Raw genomic sequence first — 22,440 nt, 5'->3', positions numbered from 1 at the left:
TTTCCCCAAGGATTATCTAACATTGAATCAAGGTGAATGAGGTCTCAATAGGAATCTTTGTAAACGGTCCTGTTGTTTCACTGCTGCCATTGTGTTATAGGCATATTTGATTTTATAGTATGTGCAGATATTAAGTATTTACTATATAAAAAGGAAAGTGCCGAAGACTGTTGGGATATTAAAATGAACTACGTGTAGTCTCTGCCCTCAAGGAGCCTATATTAGAGCAGCAAAGACACATAGGGCTAAATAGGATAATATAAAACAGGATGATAAAGGCAATAAGAGAAATATAGAATATTTTGGGTACACAAAGAAGAGGGGGATTGAGTCTTGCTGTGAGGTCAGGTTTGAAGAAGGCTTCGTGGAACAGGTGGTATCTATTTATGTTGATAAATGCGAAGAACGGTATTCTTTAAGCTTCCATAAAATCCCCTTTCTTCCTGTTGATCTTACTGCCTTTGAAGCAGGGCCTGACACCTGGTGTTTACTCTCTTTTAAGTTATTGTTAAAAGGACTTTTTAGTCCAGGTCACTGATCCTTGGCTTTAAGTTCCAAGACATATCATATCTCTAGTATGTCTTAGAAGTTACAGCAATTTCAGAAGTTTACTTGGTTTTGCAAGTGAGGATTTGAGTAGATTGTCTTGGAAACCTGACCTTGGGAACACCATGAAATTGCTAAGGTTGATCTCCCTACATTCTCTGAACAGTTTTAATTTGAACATCTATGTGTGAATAGAAATATAAAGATAAAGGCATCTCTGCCCTCAAGGACTTTATTGTCTTTTAGAGGATATTAGTAAATTACTTTTGTAAGTAAAGACACTTAGTGAGAGATGAGAAAGTGCTTTGGAAGTTTAGAGGAGGGAGAGCTCACTTTCAGTTGAGAAAGGCAGTCATCATGGAGGAGTTCTGATGTTGATTCTTCAGGAAGGATCTTGGCTTGGCTATTTCTAGGCAGAGGCAAAAGCAGACAAAAAGTATTCGAGAGTTTGGGGGAATATACTGCATAAATATGTGTGTTTCATGTGTGTGTGTGTGTGTGTGTGTGTGTGTGTAAGTAAGTAAGTGAGTCTGTAGGTTTTATGGCTGTTCGTGGGTGTTGTATAATTGGACAGAAAGTAAGACTCAATTAGAGATGCAGATGAAGTCATTTGGACCATATCCTGTAGATAGTAGAGACCATTAAAGATTCTGAGCTGTGAGAGGATCTGAGGTATATTTCAGGAAGAACATTCAGGCAGTAGTGTACAAGGTGTTTAGGTGTGGGGAAATGTGGGAGGCAGGGAAATTGCTTAGGAGGAATTTGCAGTCATTCAGGCAGCACACATTTAGGGCCTCAGCTAGGCAGCAGCATTAAGAGTAGAAATTTAAGGATGCATGTGAGAATATGTTCTCTCCTGACTAATTTCCAGTATTGAGCTTCCTTGTGCTCTGCCGTTGATTTTGCTTTTTTAAATTTGGGGTTTATTTAATTTGATCTCCATGGAATTTCATAACCCTAACATGGATCTCAAGTGTACTCAGTAAGTGATTAAAGTCAGTAAGGACTAGAGATTCTTTAAAGATTCATAGCTGGATTAAAGATCCCAAAGCTGGTTTGTTAAAATTTGATCACTTGGGATTTGATTTAAGGAAAGAGATTTGGCTATGATGTCTTTGAGAAATTCCAGGTATGGGATTTTTTAAAATAATCTTAAAATTTATTTTAATTTTTTGAAATTACTAGATTTTATTATTTATTTAAGAAATATGGTCTTGCTATGTTGCCCAGGCTGAATTTGAACTCCTAGGCTCAAGTGATCCTCTCAATTCAGCCTCTTGAGTCCACTGTGCCTGGCTGTAGATTTTAGTTTTAATTAATTAGTTAATTAATTTTTTTTTGAGACGAAGTTTTACTCTTTTGCCCAGGCTGGAGTGCAGTGGCACGATCTCTTGGGATTTGATCATTGCAACCCCTGCCCCTGCCGGGTTCAAACAATTCTCCTGCTTCAGCCTCTCAAGTAGCTGGGATTATAGGCGCCTGCCACCACACCTGGCTATATTTTGTATTTTTAGTAGAGACGGGGTTTTGCCATGTTGGCGAGGCTGGTGTCGAACTCCTGACCTCAGGTGATCCAGCCACCTTGGCCTCCCAAAGTGCTAGGATTACAGGCATGAACCACCACGCCTGGCCCATTTATTTTTATTCCTTTTTTTTTTTTTAGAGACAGAATCTTAGTGTTTCAGCCAAGTGGGAGTGTAGTGGACCAATCATAACTCACTGTAGTCTCAAACCCCTGGGTGCAAATGATCCTTCCACATCAACTACCCGGTAACTGGAACTAGAGGCATGCACCACCACATCTGGCTTAGATTTTAATTTTAAAGTGGTTTTAGATTTAGAGTTCCCATATACTCCCTCTACCTTATAGCTAGTTTCTCTTATCAGTAATACTTTTAATTAATGTGGTATATTTATTATTGATGAACCAGTATTGAGATATTATTAACTAAAGTCCACAGTTTACATTGGGGTTCCCTTTTTGTGTTGTCCAGGTCTGTGGGTTTTGACAGATGTATAGTGTCATGTATCCATGATAGCCATATTGTACAAAATAGTTTCACTGCCCTAAAAATCCCCTTTGCTCCACCTGTTCATTCCTTACCCCATCCCTTGACCCCTGGTAACACCACTGATCTGTTTACTATCTCTCTAGTTTTACCTTTTCTAGAATATCATGTAGTTGAGATCATACAATAAGCAAGATTTTCAGATTGGCTTCTTTCTCTTAGCAATATGCATATGGGTTCCCCCGTGTCTTCCCATTTCTTTTTATTGCTGAATTAATATTCCATTATATGGATATGCCATAATTTATCTGTTCACCTGTTGAAGGACATTTGTGTGTATTGTGTGTGTGTGTTGTGTATGTAGTTTTTAGCTTATTTGGATAAATACCTAGGAGTCTGGTTGGTGAATTGTATGATAAAACTATTTATTCTTGCTCTTAAAGGCATTTATTTTAAGTAACAAAATCATGGAATTGCTTGTGGGTGGAGTGTGCTTTTGTGTTTCAGCTTTGGTGGATTCTTGGGTGTACTCCATGGCTGAGACCTGTGCATCATCTTTTTCAGGTGTGAGTGTGGCGACCTGCATGGCCATCCTGCATGTGGGTAGTGCCCAACAAGTGCGGACAGGGTCCACGAGCTCCAAAGAAGACGACTATGAAAGTGACGCAGCTACAATTGTCCAGAAATGTGTAAGCCAAAGATCTGGGGATAAGGGAATCTTGATTGTTCAGATGAGGGCGTATGGCCAGTTCCATGGTAGAGGAAAGAATTTAGTATCTTCCACATTACTTTCCCTGGTAGTAGGTCTAAGAGGTGAGCACCCAGCTTGTTGATTTGGTATACTGGTTTTGCACAGGTGCTTCCCTGTCTCTGTGGCCTCTGTAGAACATTCTTGAAAGATTAGCCATTAATACAGCAGATATGTTTGAGGACTTACTGTGTGTCCTGCATTTTAGGGGAATGCAGTAAACAGGAAAATTTTGGATTGTGATTAAGTGGGCTGAAACAATACATTATGATTGAAAGTGATCTGGGCCAGGTGTATGGCTCACGCCTGTAATCCCAACACTTTGGGAGGCTGAGGCGGGTGGATCACCTGAAGTCAGGAGTTCAAAACCAGCCTGGCCAGCATGGTGAAACCCTGTCTCTATCAAAAATACAAAAATTTCCCGGGTGTGGTGGCACATACCTGTAATTCCAGCTACTTGGGAGGCTGAGCTAGGAGAATCGCTTGAGCCTGGGAGGTAGAGGTTGCAGTGAGCCAAGATCACACCATTGTACTCCAGCCTGGAGAACAAGACTGAAACTCCATCTTAAAAAAAAAAAAAAAAAAGAAAAAAACAGTGATCTGATGTGGAGCTGGGCATGCTGCTTTTGATTGGGAGGAGGGGTGTCTTCTGAGAAGGTGACATTTGATCCAAATGAAAAGAGGAAGTCAACTCCATGTGAAGGTCAAGGGAAGTGTGATGGAATGGTATCATTCTAAAGAGGATACTGAACTCTTCAAGTCAAAGTGATTTGGGTATGTGGTAGCATTTCTAATGAAATATGCCAGCTTGTTCAGATTTTTGTGTCTGTTTGATATTGTACAGCTTGAAATCTATGACATGATTGGACAAGCAATCAGCAGTTCTCGCCGGGCTGGTGGGGAGGTAAGAAGTGTATCTCCGTAGCGTACTTCCTATCTTGTCCTCTCTGAGATATGAATATCTCTGTGATTATATTTTTTATTTTGTGCTTTTTACAACAGCACTATCAGAATTTCCAGTTGCTAGGTGCATGGTGCTTATTGAACAGCCTTTTCCTCATACTGAACCTCAGTCCTACTGCGTTGGCTGATAAGGGGAAAGAGAAAGACCCGCTGGCTGCCCTCCGAGTCAGAGACATCCTTTCTCGTACTAAAGAGGGAGTGGGCTCTCCTAAACTGGGGCCTGGAAAAGGGTATGTGTCTACTTGATTATAACTTTTATTTTATTTCCTTAATATATTATATTGACAAGGACCTCTTCATGTCAATAGGAAAATTTGCCTTCCTACCTGGTTTGAATTTAAGAACTAAGACAATGATCATGATCTACTGTCTCCACAGCGTAGCTTTGCGATTTTTAGAAAAGTCACTAATTCTCTTTGATCCTATTTCTTCATCTATCAGAGGGAAAAAATATCCACATAATGTGTATTTCAGGAATTTTATGAAGTTCAAATCAGAAAAAACATGTTTCTGTCTTGTAAAGCGGGCTTGTTTGACTTGGAGTTGGGTACTTGCATGTGTAACCCATAAGATGGGAATATTATCAGAGCCTCCTGGTTTACTTCCTCCTATTGTTTTGATAAAATCTGGGAAATAATTCCTGCTTGCTAGTAAAGAAGAGATATGACCAATGTGCTGTTCAGGTTTCGTTTTCTAATCCCAGGTATTTCTGGATTTTATTTTTTATTCAATCTGTATCATATACTGGACCCTATTCTAAGCATTGAGGATATAGCACTAAACAAAGTGATGTCTTTGTCTTTATGGAGTTTATTTTATGTCTGGAGAAACAGTGAACAAATCTAACAAGTATATTATAGATAATCATGTATAAATGTTGTGAAGAAAAAGAGTGAGGGACCGGAGAGTCATAGGGGGTTTTATATTGTATTATATATTTATTTTTTAAACATTTTAATTTTATTTTATTTTGAGACAAGAGTCTTGTTCAGTTGCCCAGGCTGGAGTCCAGTGGTGTGATCTTGGCTCACTGCAACCTCTGCCTCCTGGGTTCAAGCAATTCTCCTGCCTCAGCCTCCCAAGTAGCTGGGAATACAAGTGTGTACCACCACACTTGGCTAATTTTTGTATTTTTAGTAGAAATGAGGTTTCACTATGTTGGTCGGGCTGGTCTTGAACTCCTGACCTCATGAACCACTGTACCTGGCCTAAATTGTATTTAATTTTAATTTAATTTTATTTTTTTGAGACAGAGTCTCACTCTGTTTCCCAGACTGGAGTGCAGTGCTTGATTATGGTGCACTGTATCCTCCACTTCCCAGGTTCAAGCAATTCTCGTGCCTCAGCCTCCCAAATTGCTGGGATTACAGGTGCATGCCACCACACCTGTCTAATTTTTGTGTTTTTAGTAGATACGGGGTTTTACAATGTTCGCCAGGCTGGGTCTCGAACTCCTGGCCTCAATTGATCTGCTCACCTCAGCCTCCCAGAGTGCTGGGATTATAGGTGTGAGCCACTGTACCCAGCCCAGGGCTATTATTTTAGTTAGGATGATCCAGAAAGGGCTCCAAAGACATGATGTAGAGACCATATGGTAGGTGACAGAGAGACCCATGTAAATATTTGGCGTAGAATTGTTCAGGTTTGAGGTGGAAGTATGATTGACATTTCTGAGGATCAGCAAGGTCAGTGTGGCTAAAATAGAGAAACCAAGGGGGAGAGTGGTAGAAAATTAGGTCAGACAGGTAGCCAGTGGCCAGATCATCTAGGGCCAGGTGCAGTCAGTAACTGTTAGAAGGATTAAACATGGGAGAGATGTGACCTGATTTATTGGTGAACTGAGAATAGACTGCAGGGCATCAGGCAAGGAGGAGGGAGAACAGTTAGCAGCTAATGTGTTATTCCAGATGAGAGATGAAGGGGTCTTGGAGTAACGTGATGTGGCAAAGACAGAGAAAAGAGGTCAATTTGGAATATGTTTGAAAGGTACAGCTGAAAGGATTTGCTGATGGCTTGCATGTTGGGTGTGAAAAAGATGACCATGATTTTTTGGCTTGAGCCACTGGGTTATATAATTTACTGATACATGGAACACCTGTTTAGGAGTGGGTTGAGTGGGAGGAAAGGGAAGAAATAAAAATGTTATCTTGTACATGCTGAGTGTAAGAGGACTGTCAGACCTCTATGTGAGATGTTGAGTAGGCAGGTGGGTATGTGAGTCTGGAGTTTAAGGAAGAGGTCACATCCTGGACCACATTAACAAATTACCCTGGCTCTGTGTTAGTTCTGGAGTGCTGTGATGAACATAAAAATGAATGTATTCTCAAGAGACATGAAGTAGATATCCAAACAAATATATCTTTTTTTTTTTTTTTTTTTTTGAGACGGAGTTTCGCTCTTGTTACCCAGGCTGGAGTGCAATGGCGCGATCTCGGCTCACCGCAACCTCCGCCTCCTGGGTTCAGGCAATTCTCCTGCCTCAGCCTCCTGAGTAGCTGGGATTACAGGCACGCGCCACCATGCCCAGCTAATTTTTTGTATTTTTAGTAGAGACGGGGTTTCACCAAGTTGACCAGGATGGTCTCGATCTCTTGACCTTGTGATCCACCCGCCTCGGCCTCCCAAAATGCTGGGATTACAGGCTTGAGCCACCGCGCCCGGCTTTTTTTTTTTTTTTTTTTTTTTTTAAATAAGCAGAGTCTTGCTCTGTCACTCAGGCTGGAGGGTAGTGGTGCGATCTCAACTCACTGCAACCTCTGCCTCCCAGATTCAAGCAATTCTTGTGCCTCAACCACCAAGTAGCTAGGATTACAGGTGTGCGCCACCATGCCCAGCTAATTTTTTTTGTATTTTTTATTAGAGGTGGGGTTTTGCCATGTTGGCAAAGCTGGTATTGAACTCCTGGCCTCAAGTGATCTGCCTGCCTCAGCCTCCCAAAGTGCTGGGATTACAAGCATGGGCCAACATGCACAGCCATGTCAAATTATATCTAAGAGAGTATTAGAATGGGGCATTTGACCTGGCCAGGAACATCAGGGCAGGCTTCCCCAAAGAAATACTCATTAACCTGAAAGCTGAAACAGGTATTGACATGGTAGGCAGTAGATACTAGGCAAAGTAAGGAGGTAAGAGTGTTCCAGAGCAAACAATAGTTTTTGATTTTATGAGTGGCCATTTTCATTCTTGGCATTGCAAAGGGAAATGAAAGAATGCCAAGAAAGCATATCCTTAGAAGTAACAGTTAGGCTTTTGAAAGGGCTATTGTTTCTTCATATTTTAAAGGAATGCATGTACGTTATATAAGTGACAAGCCATACAGATGGGCATGAATAGGAAAGGTAAAAATGATCCCAAATTCTATCACTCAAATTGGTAAACATTCTTTCAGACATTTTTCTGTGCACATATAACAAGTATGTAAGTTTACAGAAATGGGATCGGTATACATGAAATACTGCAACATATTTTCAGTGACACTATTAAAATGTCAATTTTTAATGTCCAGTAGTATTCCATTATGTAAATATACCATAGTTGACTAATTCTCCTATTGCTAAGCACTTAGATTGTTCCAAATGTCTTGTTTTGAAAAATTTTGCTTTGATAACTTCTGAAATATAAACTTTTGGGAACTTAATTGTCTTCTTGGGATGAATTCCCAAAAGTACAGTTGTTAGGACAAAGGGCTCACACATTTAAAAACTGGAAATGTTTTGTCAAACTACTCTTTAGAAAAGTAACACTAATTTGCATTGACACCAACTGTGTGTTTATATGCCCATTTCTCCTTGCCCTCTTTGACATTGGGTATCATTAGTCTTCATGTTTGCTTATTATCTTAGAGGAGAAAATGATATGGTATTTCATGCATTTGTCTTTCTTTGATTACTAGTGTGATTATATTTCATTTCACATATTTATTGGTCATTTGTGTTTTTTTTTTTTTTCTTTTTTTGAGATGGAGTTTCGCTCTTGTTACCCAGGCTGGAGTACAATGGCGCGATCTCGGCTCACCGCAACCTCCACTTCCTGGGTTCAAGCAATTCTCCTGCCTTAGCCTCCCGAGTAGCTGGGACTACAGGCATGCGCCACCATGCCCAGCTAATTTTTGTATTTTTAGTACAGACGGGATTTCACCATGTTGACCAGATGGTCTCAATCTCTTGACCTCGTGATCTGTCTACCTCAGCCTCCCAAAGTGCTGGGATTATAGGCGTGAGCCACTGCGCTCAGCCTTCATTTGTGTTTTGTGTGTGTGTGTGTGTGTGTGAGTGAACTACCTTATGTCCTTTGCCTTGGTTTTCTCTTTGGTATTTGTCATTTTCTTTTTAATTTTTAAATTATTTTTACAGTGATAGATTCTCACGTTGTCTCCTAGGCTAGAGTGCAATGTTATGATCATTGTTCACGGTAACCTTGAACTTCTGGGCTCTGGTGATCCTCCCACCTCAGCCTCCTAAGTAGCTAGGACTGCAGGTCTGCACCACCATGCCCAGCTAATTTTTAAAATTTTCTGTGTTGACCAGGCTGGTCCCACACTTTTGGCCTCAAGCAGTCTTCCTGCCTTAGCGCCACAAAATGCTGGGATAAAGGTGTGAGCCACTCCATCTGACCTGTGTTTGTTTCTTTTTCTTTTTGATTTATATGGGCTTGCAAATTAGATACATTAACCCTTTGTTATGTGGACATTTTGAACAGGAGGAAAACACTTCACTCAAATGTAATTTTCTTTTCTTTTTTTTTTTTTTTTTTTTTTTGAGATAGAGACTCACTCTATTGGCCAGGTTGGAGTGCAGTAGTATGAATACATGAACACAGTTCACTGCAGCCTCCACCTCCTGGGCTCAAGTGATCCTTCTGCCTCAGCCTCTTGGGTAGCTGACACCACAGGTGTGCGCCCTCATGCCTGGCTAAGTTTTTAGTATTTTGTAGAGATGGGCAGGGTCTTGCCATGTTGCCCAGGTTGGTCCTAAACTTCTGGGCTTAAGTGATCCTCCCGCCTTGGTCTCTCAAAATGCTGGGATTATAGGCATGAGCCACTGCTCCTGGCCTCTCTTTTTATTCTCTTAGATTTGTTTCCAGATACTTTATAGAAATTGGCCATTTTAACCTTTTTCTTTTCAAAATAATGATTCTTTAGAAATCCAATCTACATTTAAAAGTCAGCATCTTTGCATGACCTGTTAGCTTTGAAGTGATCGTTTAAATTCCAGAAATTTTTGGATTTGGGAGTTTCTTCTATTCCAGGAGGTTTTACTTGTTTGTTTGTTTATTATTTATTTATTTATTTGTCTTTTTGTTTTGAGACAGGGTCTTGTTCTGTCATCCTGATTCAAGTGCAGTGGCACACCTCAGCTTCCCAAGTAGCTGGGGCCATAGGTACATGCCACCACTCCCAGCTAACTTTTTAATTTTTCTGTAAAGACAGGATCTCCCTCCCTAGGTTGCCCAGGCTGGTCTCAAATTTCTGGGCTCAAGTGATTCTCTCATGTTGGGCTCTAAAAGTGTTGAGATTTAAGGTGTGAGCCACCATGCCTAGCCTAGTCCAGTTCTTAACCTGAAGCCTTGCAGATCCTTAGGCCATCTGTGGATGGGGTTCAAGGAGATTGTGAACTTCAGGAATTATATACAGATAATATGTATATATAATTTATTTTCTGAAGAAAGGTCCACAGAGTCTCAAAGGGGTCTAAGACCCTAAAATGTCAAGATCTACTGTTTCAGAGGTTGTGATTTATTGTTAATTATTTTAAGGTTTGCGTTTTCCTTTTTCTTTGTGTAGGCATCAGGGATTTGGGGTACTCTCAGTAATATTGGCAAATCATGCCATCAAACTGCTAACGTCTCTCTTTCAAGACCTACAAGTGGAGGCCCTTCACAAGGTGAGGAGGTTATACTCATGGTAATCAGCATATTGATTGCTGGATCCACTTCTGGCCAAGCTAGCTTGATCCATCAACTCAGTTTGTTTTTCTGGCTGAGTGATATCATTAATTTCCCTTTAATATTGTTGTCTTCAGGGTTGGGAGACAGATGGACCTCCTGCAGCCCTGAGCATTATGGCTCAGAGCACCTCCATACAGAGGATTCAGCGGCTGATTGACTCTGTCCCACTGATGAACCTACTCTTGACGTTACTTTCAACTTCCTACAGAAAGGTGGGTGGGAGTCAAGCCACTGATAATTTGGAAGAATGTTTCCTAATTGTGTGTATATGTACATATACACACAATTATATATGCATTATATGTGTGTGTGTGTGTGTGTGTGTGTGTAACCTCAAAATGAATAAGACTGACTATACACCATGACCTTTATAGACCCAAAGTTGTGGTAATGTTGTTGAAGAAGAAATTCTTTTTTTTTTTTTTTTTTCTTTTTGAGACAGAGTCTTGATCTGTCACCCAGGCTGGAGTGCAGTGGTGCAGTCTCGGCTCACTGCAGCTTCTGCATCCCGGGTTCAAGCAATTCTCCTCCCTTAGTCTCCTGAGTAGCGGGTCCTACAGCTGCATGCCACCACACCTAGCTAATTTTTTGTATTTTTAGTAGAGACGGGGTTTTACCATGTTGGCCAGGATGGCCTTGATCTCCTGACCTCATGATCCGCTCTCCTTGGGCTCCCAAAGTGCTAGATTACAGGCATCAGCCACTGCACCCGGCCAGAAGCGAGAATTCTTAACTGGTTGAATCTGTCCAAACATTTGAATCAGTTATTGATTATCAGTGTTGTGATACACGTGGGTACGTGGTGATTTGTGATGATTGGCATACTGAAGCAGAAGCATAGAGGACACGGTAGTAACACTCCGTTTTTCAATTCTTGTCCACATCCTGGTTAGTAGTGTTTTTGTGGGATAAAGTGATGAAAGTCCTTAAGGGAGCCATTAAGAGGCATACTTCTTGGATTTAGAGAGATACAGTGAGATATGGAGAAAGTTTTCATGTGGTGAATGAGATTAAGTGGGATAGCTCTGGTTCTGTAATTGTCATTTTCCTAGGCATGCGTTCTGCAGCGGCAGAGGAAGGGCTCCATGAGCAGCGATGCCAGTGCCTCTACTGACTCCAATACTTACTATGAGGATGATTTCAGTAGCACGGAGGAGGACAGCAGCCAAGGTAGAGGCCACTCTTTTCTCTCTCCCGGAGATAAGCTATAGAGTACAACAGGAGTGTTCTGAGCAGGCTCTTGCAGTTTCCTGAGCAAACAGAAGCTTCCATTTTGTTTTCACCTGCTTAGCCTGCACCTTGGTTTTATGTGCACTCAAAGATGACGTGTTATTTAAGAGTAAGTTGAGCTGTTGAGGAATGAATGATGGACACAACTTTGAGCCAAGCCCGGGTTACTTTCTATTCCTTTTTCTCCAAAATCAGAAAACATCTCAATTGTTGCATATTTATTCTTGTGCTGGCTCATCTGGTGACCTCTGCTCTAGAAACTCAAAAGGTCACAAGTGAGGTGTTGGGTTTGGATGTTGTCATAGGTGTAGTTTAGGGAAGCTTGAGTAGAGAAACCTAATCCTGTGGTAGTGAACACACTGACATGCCCTCCTGCCTTAGTTTGATGAGAGAGTGAATAAGGTAAGTACCTCAGATTTTTTCATAGGTTTGTGGGAGCAATGTGAAATATGGAGGGAAGTGTGATTCTTACACCCTGTGATTTATGGTTGATAAGGCAAGTATAAATTTGCTTTTGAATGCCGGGCATGGTGGCTCAAGCCTGTAATCCCAGCACTTTGGGAGGCCGAGGCAGGTGGATCACAAGGTCGAGAGATCGAGACCATCCTGGCCAACAAGGTGAAACCCCGTCTCTACTAAAGATACAAAAAATTAGCTGGGCATGGTGGCACGTGCCTGTAATCGCCACTCAGGAGGCTGAGGCAGGAGAATTGCTTGAACCCAGGAGGCGGAGGTTGCGGTGAGCCGAGATCGCGCCATTGCACTCCAGCCTGGGTAACAAGAGCGAAACTCCGTCTCAAAAAAAAAAAATAAATTTGCTTTTGAAAATGTTTTACCAGCAAAATAATGTGAAGTTGTTTCTCTTTCTTTGTTGGGCTCCTTAAAGAAAAAATAAATCAGTTTTATTGGGGTATAATTAACATACAATAAGGCGCTCTTATTTTATGTATGCATTTAGATGAGTTTTGATAAATAATATGCAACCTTGTAACCACCATCACAATTGGGATATTCTTTTGTTCATTTTGACTTAAGCACTTTTAGGAGGCAGATGCACTAAAAACATTTTTTAAAAATTTATTTTTGTTATTTTCTCTTTCTCTATTCAGACGACGACAGTGAACCTATTTTGGGGCAATGGTTTGAGGAGACTATTTCTCCCAGTAAAGAGAAAGCAGCACCTCCGCCCCCTCCTCCGCCTCCTCCACTGGAAAGCTCTCCTCGGGTTAAAAGCCCTAGTAAGCAGACCTCTGGTGAGAAGGGAAACATTTTGGCAAGTCGCAAAGATCCTGAGTTGGTAAGAGTAGGTTTTTAAGGTTTAGGGGAAGTGGACATGGGGGGCTAGGGGTATGAGAAGTAGATCATTTGAACTATTTTTAGGTTGAATAACTTTAATGTTTAAAGATATTTTTGCTTAGGACTTACATGTCTTGACTAAGTTTCATTAAATAACTTGTATGACTGTTACTGTTTCTCTACTAGCCTTTAGAGTTGATCGGAAGTAAGTTTGAAACTTACTTCTATCACTTGATGGCTTTGTGACCTTGGGCAAGAATCTGAATTTTTTCCAGCCTTAGTTTTGTCTCCTATCATATGAGAGTCATTGTAGCTACATCTAAAGGTGTTGTGACATCTTAAAGAGAGACTGTTTGTAAAGTGCTTAGCATAGGTCTGATACATGATAAGTGCCTGCTGTGGTTGAACTGTTAGTTCAGCCAGTATTGATTATCTAGTAAGTGTCAGTCCCCGTTTTGATGATGTGAGTGAGTTAGATACAATTCTGGCCTTCATATAGCTTATAGTCTAGTCAAGGATGTGGACATAAGACATTTATACAATAATTCAATTTAATTTTAGTAGGGAAGTGAAGAGCCAGGAATTCTATATATGTGTAATAATCATTAATATAGGCTTCAGGATTGAATGTATCAGTAATGAATTGGAGCTGGACAGAGGACCTTAGGAGAACAAAAGAATTGGGTCAGTCTAGTTGGAAATCCTGTTATAAAATACACTATTTTATAACCTCTGTTATATTAAACTGGAATAACATTTTGTGTAACTGGTAGAATTACATGGGAAAGACTCTCATAATTAAACTTAGGCCCATTGTAAGTGATTTAAAATCTGATTCTTTAATTCATTGTGTTTATTGCATGAGAACTATCAGGATATTTTATTTTCTCTTTGTAATCAGAGTTTGTAGGAACGCTGGGCTTATGACCCTGATAAAAGGTGTTTTTGTGTGTTCCTTTCAGTTCTTAGGTCTGGCTTCAAACATTTTGAACTTCATCACCTCTTCCATGTTGAACTCTCGGAACAATTTTATCCGAAACTATCTGAGTGTATCTCTTTCGGAACACCATATGGCCACCCTAGCCAGTATCATCAAGGAGGTGGACAAAGATGGACTCAAGGGTCAGTAGACAAGATATGTGCCTGGTGGATTTTTTTCTCATGGAGTTTGGCTTTTGGCAGGGAGGTGTGGTGCATTCAATAACTACTTAAATAATTGGCTTTTCTACTTCTTTTCAAGGTTCATCAGATGAAGAGTTTGCTGCGGCTCTCTATCACTTCAACCACTCTCTGGTAACCTCTGACCTTCAGTCACCTAACCTGCAGGTTGGTGTGCGCTGTGACCATCTAGACAAGAGCTCATTAAACCAGCTTCCATAGGCTGTAGCTCCAATTGTTTTTTTTTTTTTCTGTTTGCTTTTTGAGATGGAGTCTTGCTCTGTCACCCAAGCTGGAGTGCAGTGACGTGATCTCGGCTTGCTGCAACCTCTGTCTCCAGGGTTCAATTCTTCTGCCTCAGCCTCCCAAGTAGCTGGGATTACAGGCGCATGCTATCATACCTGGCTAATTTTTGTATTTTATGCAGAGACGGGGTTTCACAATGTTGGCCAGGCTGGTCTTGAACTCCTGACCTCAAATGATCCACCTGCCTTGGCCTCCCAAAGTGCTGGGACTACAAGCGTGAACTACTGCGCCTGGCCTGTAGCTCCAATTGTTAAGGAACAGTTTGCCATTAAATCCCCTCCCTGGAAAGAGCATTGAGAGGTGATTCTAGTGTGTCCCTGTGTCTTATATTTAGGATCATTTCGAGGAAAAAAAAAGTGTCCTTTATCCTAAGTCAGTAAGCTTAAAGAAAAGGAAAACCCACAAAAGCAAACAGAAACTCCTGATGATTATGTTAGCAGAAAAGTAGACAAATAACACAAGCAGGCAATTCATGTAAAAAGAATTATAAGTGGGCCGGGCGCGGTGGCTCAAGCCTGTAATCCCAGCACTTTGGGAGGCCGAGGATCACGAAGTCAAGAGATCGAGACCGTCCCGGTCAACATAGTGAAACCCCATCTCTACTAAAAATACAAAAAAAAAAAAAATTAGCTGGGCATGGTGGCACGTGCCTGTAATCCCAGCTACTCAGGAGGCTGAGGCAGGAGAATTGCCTAAACCCAGGAGGCGGAGGTTGCGATGAGCCGAGATCACGCCGTTGCACTCCAGCCTGGGTAACAAGAGCGAAACTCCGTCTCAAAAAAAAAAAAAAAGAATTGTAAGTGGTCGATAAACAGAGGAAAAATGTTTAGCATCCTTAGTAATTGAAGAAAGACAAGTTAAACTTTGTGTTTTAAAAGAATCTGTCAAATTATAGGAGATAGATGCTCTCATATACATTTGTACTTGCAAACCCACCGCCAGAACAAAATTTAGGACATTGATTGTAAACCTCCAGTCTTACGGTTCTCTCCCCACTGAAGTAGCTATTGTCTTGACTCCTAAATCTCAAGTTCCTGATATCCTTAGCCATGTATTTATATATATGTGTGTCTACGTATATAATCCATATTCCTTACATTTAAAAAAAGTTTTACAAATTGCTTGTAGTTTTTTTTTTTGAGACAGAGTCTCATTCCATCACCAGGCAATAGGCTGGAGTGCACCAGGCACTGGCATGACCGCAGCTGACTGCAACCTCCGCCTCCCGGGTTCAAGCAATTCTCCTGCCTCAGCTTTCCGAGTAGCTGGGACTACAGGCGTGCGCCACCATACGCAGCTAATTTTTTTGTATTTTTAGTAGAGACGGGGTTTTACCATGTTGGCCAGGATGGTCTCAATCTCTGGACCTCGTGATCCACTCGCCTTGGCCTCCCAAAGTGCTGGGATTACAGACAGGTGTGAGCCACCACGCCCGGCCTGCTTGTAGTTTTATAGTAAATGACATCAAGCTCTATGTAGTCTTTTCAGGCTCTTTTTTTCATATATTGATATAGTACTATACTGCCAAGATTCATCTATATTGTTGTTTATTTCTGTAGTTCTTGTTTGGACTGCTTTATGATATTCCACTATGTTTGGGACTCAGAACCACAGTGAGATACTACTTCACTTACACCCGTTAGGTGTAAGTGAACAAATATAATCCATCCACACAATGACTGTTACACAGCCTTCAGAAGGAAAGAAAGTCTGATTCATGCTATGATATGGATGAACCTTAAAGGCATAATACTAAATAAATCAGTCACCAAAGCACAAGTACAACTCTGTATGGTTCCACTTATGAGGGACTTAGGTAGTCAAATTCATAGAGACAGAAAGTAGAGTGGTGGACGCCTGCAGGAGGGAGGAGGGGAAAATGGGGACTTGGTGTTGAGTGTGTAAGGTGTTTCACTTGGGAAAGATGAAAACGTTTTGGACGTGGACAGTAGTAAGGGTTGCAGAATAATGTATATGTACTTAATGCCACAGTACTGTTCATGCAAAAATGGTTGAAATGGTAAATTTTATGTTACGATATTTTACCATACAAGACAAATAAAACAAAAATAGTGCTTGGTACCTAGTACTAGTAACTACTAAATGTTAACTGTCTTTATAATTGTATTATTATTTAATATTATTGCAGTCTCTTGGTTCATTTGTTTAATAAATACTTACTGAGAACCTACCATGTGCCAGGTACTATTATAGACACTGAAGAAATAAATATAACTTGATTTAGTGTGAGATCATGAAAAAGGAGGGAGATATGGTGTAGGGCATTTTGCAGAGATTATGGGCCATTATTTGAATGGGGTGAAGAGCATGGAGAGGAAGGGGTCTTGGATATTGCCTGGGTTTAAAACTCAAATGAGAGTAGAAGGATGCTATTGTCATTAATAGGGGCAGGAAAGTCAGGAAGGAGAGTTGGTTTGGGGGTAAGAGTGGTTGGGTTTTGTTTTATTTATTTGTTATTTTTTAGAGGTGAGGATCTTACTATATCTCCCAAGCTGGTCTTGAACCCTGGGCTCAAGCCTTACTCTTGCCCTCAGCCTTTTGGGACTATGTGTGTGTGTCACCATGCCCAGCTAGTTGCTAGCTGTTTTTTTTTTTTTTTTAAGAGATGGTGTTTCACTATATTGCCCATGCTGCTCTAACTCCTGACCCAAGTGATCTTCCCACCTCAGTCTTGGGTATAGCTGGGACTGTAGGTGTGAGACATTGCTTGGCCTAAGGCAGGCGTTCCCAAACTTTTTGCACAGGGGGCCAGTTCACTGTCCCTCAGACCATTGGAGGGCTGCCACATATCTTACTCCTCTCACTGACCACCAGTGAAAGAGGTGCCCCTTCCTGAAGTGTGGCAGGGAGCCGGATAAATGGCCTCAGGGGGCTGCATGTGGCCCGCGGGCTGTAATTTGGGGATGCCTGGCCTAAGGTTTCAGTTTAATGATGATGAAGTTTTGGGTGCCAGTGTCTAGAATATAGTTGGGAATGTGAGTCTGAAATTCAGGAATTAAATTGGGACAGTTTTTGAAGTAATGAGAAACAGTGAGACCAGCAAGAGAGCTGAAGGCTGAGGCTGAACCCTCAGAAATGCCAGTATGAAAGAAGAGTGGAGGGCTGGGTGGGAGGCTGAGGCAGGTGGATCATGAGGTCAAGAGATATAGACCATTGTGGCCAACATGGTGAAACCCTGTGTCTACTAAAAATACAAAAATTAGCTGGGCATGGTGGTGTGCACTTGTAGTTCCAACTACTTGGGAGGCTGAGGCAGGAGAATTGCTTGAACCTAGGAGGTAGAGGTTGCAGTGAGCTGAGATTGTGCCACTGCACTTCAGCCTGGGCAACAGAGCGAGACTCCATCTCACAAAAAAAAAAAAAAAAAGGCCGAGCGTGGTGGCTCACGCCTATAACCATAGCACTTTGGGAGGCCAAGGTGGGCAGATCACCTTAGGTCAGGAGTTTGAGACCAGCCTGACCAACATGGTGAAACCTTGTCCATACTAAAAATACAAGATCAGCTGGGCGTGGTGGCGCATGCCTGTAAACCTAGCTACTTGGGAGGCTGAGACAGGAGAATTGCTTGAACCTGGGAGGTGGAGGTTGTGGTGAGCCGAGATCGCACCATTGCACTCCAGCCTGGGCAAAAAGAGCGAAACTCCATCTCCGAAAGAAAAAAGAGGAGTGGAGGAAGGAAGGGCTCAGCCAGAGTTCTGCTGCTAGATGGACTGTGGTGTAGTTTGACTTTTTAGAGAATCAGTTACCTTACTTAAAGCTGAGATGGAAGGATGGGAGTGGGAGGGAAAGACCAGGTTCCTGTGGAACGTTCACTCATTTTTGTGGCTCTGAGGCCTGAAAAAATTGACATAAAGATGAATAACAAAAGCTTTAAAAAAAGCGTTAAAAAATAGCATTATAAGGAATATATGTTACTTATCCCTATTTATGGCTGGATACGCCCCTTGATTTGAACATTTAAATTTTTCCATTATTAGAATTGTGCCACAGTTAGTATTTTTCTTGTAGCTCAGGAAGATTTATTTTTTTTAATTGTTTCACTGAACTTAAGGATTGAGAAATTGTTTATGACTGTGTTGAGCATAGTGGTTAAGAACATGGGTGTAGAGGCCGGGCACTGTGGCACTTTGGGAGGCTGAGGTAGGGGATCACTTGAGTCCAGAAGTTTAATACAAACCTGGCCAATGAGGTGAAACCCTGTCTCTAGGAAAAATAAAAAAATTAGCCAGGCGTGGTGGCACATGCCTGTAATCCCAGCTACTTAGTAGGCTGAGGCACAAGAATCGCTTGCACCTGGGAGGTGGAGATTACAGTGAGCTGAGATTGCACAGTTGCATTCCAGCCTGAGTGACTGAGTGAGATTCTATCTCACAAAAAAAAAAAGAAAAAAAAAAAAGAAAGAACATGATTTTAGAGATAAACCTGGGTTTACCACTTAGAGACCTTAAAACTTTGGTCATGTTCTTCATCTTCCCTCATCAGTGACAAGGAGCACATAGTACTTCCTGTCATATCCAAGGAGCACATGATACTTCCTGCCTGGCACATCCAGTGTGACAACAGTGTATGCTCTGTGCTTAGCTCAACCTATGGTAACTGCCCAGTGCACGGAAACTGCTCTTGAGGCCAGCGACATTTTGTGTAACATTCATTTCCAAGGAAGGGTCCTTGAGCATGTAGTATAAGAATATAATTTAATTTGGCAGACCTAGAAATGTATACTACATCCTACAGTAACGATGCTTTGTGTCTTCTGAAGCCAAATGAGAAAGCAGGCAATCTTGCTCAGTTTGTGTGTGTATGTTTAAGAAGATAATTTGCAGCTTAATTAACGGAGCTGAAAATTAATTCTCATGTGAAAGACATGCTGCACATGGAGGTAAAGAACAGCCTTGATGAGTTCTAGTTGCCTAGAGATCACACAGGCTCTGCTCATACTGTCAGTGCAAGTTGTCGGATCTATAGGTTGTTGGCTCTTCCTCTTGTGGGTGTTATTTGTATTATGTAACTGATTATGAAAGTAAAACTATCAGCTGTTACAGTTGTTCAAGAAGTTTGCTTTCAAAGGCAACAGCTTTTCATTTTTGTCCATTTACAAAATTATCCTGTTTCTGCTCATCTCAATGCCTTTTTCCTTTTTCAATAGCCCATAACTGACACTCATTAAGTGTAGATGTTAATTAGGTTAGATCAGTAAGTTTTCATTCATGTTTTTCTCATTTGTTGACCTAAATGATCTTTATCCAGACTATTCCAAAATCTGAATTTCTGGGTCCTTTTTTTTTTTTTCAAATAGAGATGGAGTTTCACCATGTTGGGCAGGCTAGTCTTGAACTCCTGACCTCGTGATCCACCCATCTCGGCCTCCCAAAATGCTGGGAGTACAGGCGTGAGCCACCGCGCCCGGCCTTCTAGGTCCTTTCTTTAAAATCCTGTGTCCAATTTTTAAAACAAACAAACTTACTTTTGAGAACGTGAGTAACCTTTTGACTTTATCACACGTCTGTTTCCTGATGATCTCTTCCATGTCTTTCTCGTCAGAACACTCTGTTGCAGCAGCTGGGAGTGGCTCCTTTTTCTGAGGGCCCTTGGCCCTTGTACATTCACCCTCAAAGCCTCTCTGTGCTTTCACGCCTCCTGCTCATCTGGCAACATAAAGCCAGTGCTCAAGGTGACCCTGACGTCCCTGAATGCCTTAAAGTTTGGGACAGGTAAGATGCCTCCAAGGGAAGGCCTACAGAGAATGGAGAAGGTTATTTCCTTTTTTATTTGTTTGACTTCTTTGTAGTTAATCTGTGGCTTTGAGGCTTTGCTGTAATGTTTAGAGTGGGGAGGGTAGAAGAGGGATGGAGTTGGAGATGGGCTGTTAAAAAAACAAGTATGTCAACTTTGGTCTGGAAATAAAGTCTTCCTGCAGCACATGGGGATTTGGTTATAATCATTAGATGGAGCCACAATCTTGAACAGAACCAATTTTATCCTGACCTGTTTTTTTGAAAGACAAGCAGGGAAGCCAGCTCTGTCCTTGGTTATTTTGCTTTCAGCATGAAACCACTTAGAGGAACTTGCAGTCTTTTTTGGACAAATTTTAAAGAATTTTTTTCCTTGGGGGAAGCTCAGATTAATCATCTAAATCCTCTTTAGATGGACCTGTATTTGCCATTTTTGTTTCCATGGTTAGAAGTCTTCAAAGCAGTTTGTTTTCCTAAAAGGCTTTACTTTCTGTTCCCCATTCTAGGATCAAATAGCCCTAATGCTGGATTTGAGAAATCATAAACCTTCTTGAATGCCAAAGACCCACTGTGTTTTTCCTGGTGGAATCTTACAAAAAGGCTGAGAGGGTAGGGGGGTGCAATGAGGGAAACCCTTATTAAAACACAAATCTCTTTCCTAATAGCCAAAGGCAGTGGAAACAGTTGGCTACATTCATTCCTTTTTTGCATAAAAGCTCTTCTGACAAGTGCTCTGAGTAGTATAATTTCTTTCTTATTACTTTACAGTCTGTTATTTCTGACTGTTATCATGCAGTGATTTTTAACCTGTAGTGTGCACTCTCAAAACTAGAATTACCTGTTGGAATCAAAGTAGGGAAAAAGTAATTGAATTGGTTCTATCTGTCCAGGTTTATTAATCAGAAAGAAATAATAGCAACATTTTTGTGGGGAGCTTGTAGTACTTTTCATTGTCACAAATGACAGGGTGGGCATTACACTCCTGGGGCCACAGTTGAGAGAGCTGAAGAGCTCTTGAAAATGTTTTTGTGGCTGGGCGCAGTGGCTCATGCCTGTAATCCCAGCATTTTGGGATGCTGAGGCAGGTGGATCACTTGAGATCGGGAGTTCCAGATCAGCCTGGCCAACATGGTAAAACCCCATCTCTACTTGAAATACAAAAATTAGCTGGGCGTGGTAGTGCATACCTGTAATCCTAGCTACTCTGGAGGCTGAGGCAGGAGAATTGCTTGAAACTGGCAGTGAGTCCAGATCCTGCCACTGCATTCCAGCCTGGGTGACAGAGTGAGCCTTTGTCTCCCCAGGAAAAGGAGAATATTTTTGTGGCTGAATTTGATATTTTTGAGACAGGGCCTTGCTCTGTTGTTCAGGGTAAAGTGTTGTGGCACAGTCATGGCTCACTGCAGCCTTGACCTCCTGGGGTCAAGCAATTCTCCCACCTCAGCCTCCAGTAGCTAGGACTATAGATACGCACCAGCATGCCCAGCTACTCTTTTAAGTTTTTGTGCAGACAAGGTCTTGCTTTGTTTCCTAGGCTGGCCTTGAACTCCTGGCTTGCCTCAAGCAGTCCTCCCCTCCACCTCCCAAGGTGTTGGGATTATAGACTGAGCCACTGTGCCTGGCTGGCCATGTCTGACTGTTTTTTAGCCAAAATTTAGCTTCTGTTTTCTCTTTTCCATTTAGCCTTTCTCTCTTCCTTAATTTGTTACCTTAATGCCTGGGTTTAGGAGATTTAACTCTTCTAGTGCTTGACATTATAACTCTTGGGGGATGCTTTGACTTTTTCTCACCAGATATAGTCATCTTTTCTCTGTGGTAGGTTTTTGTCTACAATGAAACAGAATGCCCTGCAAGGTGTGGTACCCAATGAGACAGAAGATTTGAATGTGGAACACCTGCAGCTGCTGCTCCTCATTTTCCACAACTTCACTGAGACAGGCCGGCGGGCCATACTGACGCTTTTTGTCCAGATCATCCAGGAGTTGAGCGTTAACATGGATGCTCAGATGCGCTCTGTGCCACTCATCTTGGCTCGCTTCCTTCTCATCTTTGATTATCTGCTTCATCAGTATTCCAAAGCCCCTGTGTATCTTTTTGAGCAGGTACAGACCAATACATTCTTTTTTGCTTTGCCATTATACAGAGCTTTGTTCTTCTCAGTGGTTACCATGATCCACTGCCCAGGTGACCTGCTCACTTTAGGTTTTAGGTGTTGGTAGGTTGATGGGTTGGATTAGGAGAACCACTGAGACTTGTACTTTATGTTTAGCCTGAAGTGATTAATGTAGATTACTTGATTTGATGCATCTGTTAAAATTGGGATGTAGACTGTGTTCACAGGCATTCTTCCACAAATTACCCTGTTGTACCTGTGTCTGATGCAGTGCCCTGAGCATCAGCCCTCAATAAGTATTAGTGGTTGAATGACAGTCAAGTAGTAAATGTTATGGATTGTTAAATTCTTTTGTTATTAAGATCCAAAATG

At 41.6% G+C, this 22,440-nt stretch overlaps 1 protein-coding gene across 6 annotated transcripts in view; it reads left to right on the top strand.

The window, feature by feature from the left end:
• The window catches only part of UBR4 (ubiquitin protein ligase E3 component n-recognin 4), a 141,478-nt gene that overhangs the window by 13,254 nt on the left and 105,784 nt on the right, over positions 1 to 22,440 (top strand). For all 6 annotated transcript variants that reach the window (XM_003934946.4, XM_074380168.1, XM_039473494.2 and 3 more), the window contains exons 9-19: positions 3,120 to 3,244; positions 4,148 to 4,207; positions 4,306 to 4,496; positions 10,049 to 10,148; positions 10,287 to 10,424; positions 11,265 to 11,382; positions 12,552 to 12,739; positions 13,701 to 13,860; positions 13,979 to 14,064; positions 19,765 to 19,934; positions 21,775 to 22,057. In XM_003934946.4, the coding sequence (XP_003934995.2) occupies positions 3,120 to 3,244; positions 4,148 to 4,207; positions 4,306 to 4,496; positions 10,049 to 10,148; positions 10,287 to 10,424; positions 11,265 to 11,382; positions 12,552 to 12,739; positions 13,701 to 13,860; positions 13,979 to 14,064; positions 19,765 to 19,934; positions 21,775 to 22,057 (1,619 nt within the window). The remainder of the gene's footprint in view (positions 1 to 3,119; positions 3,245 to 4,147; positions 4,208 to 4,305; positions 4,497 to 10,048; positions 10,149 to 10,286; positions 10,425 to 11,264; positions 11,383 to 12,551; positions 12,740 to 13,700; positions 13,861 to 13,978; positions 14,065 to 19,764; positions 19,935 to 21,774; positions 22,058 to 22,440) is intronic.

This window comes from Saimiri boliviensis, chromosome 11 (assembly GCF_048565385.1).
Source record: "Saimiri boliviensis isolate mSaiBol1 chromosome 11, mSaiBol1.pri, whole genome shotgun sequence".
Taxonomy (NCBI): domain Eukaryota; kingdom Metazoa; phylum Chordata; class Mammalia; order Primates; family Cebidae; genus Saimiri; species Saimiri boliviensis.
The sequence above is the reverse complement of the archived record's forward strand: the minus strand, read 5'-3'. Positions and strand labels throughout refer to the sequence as shown.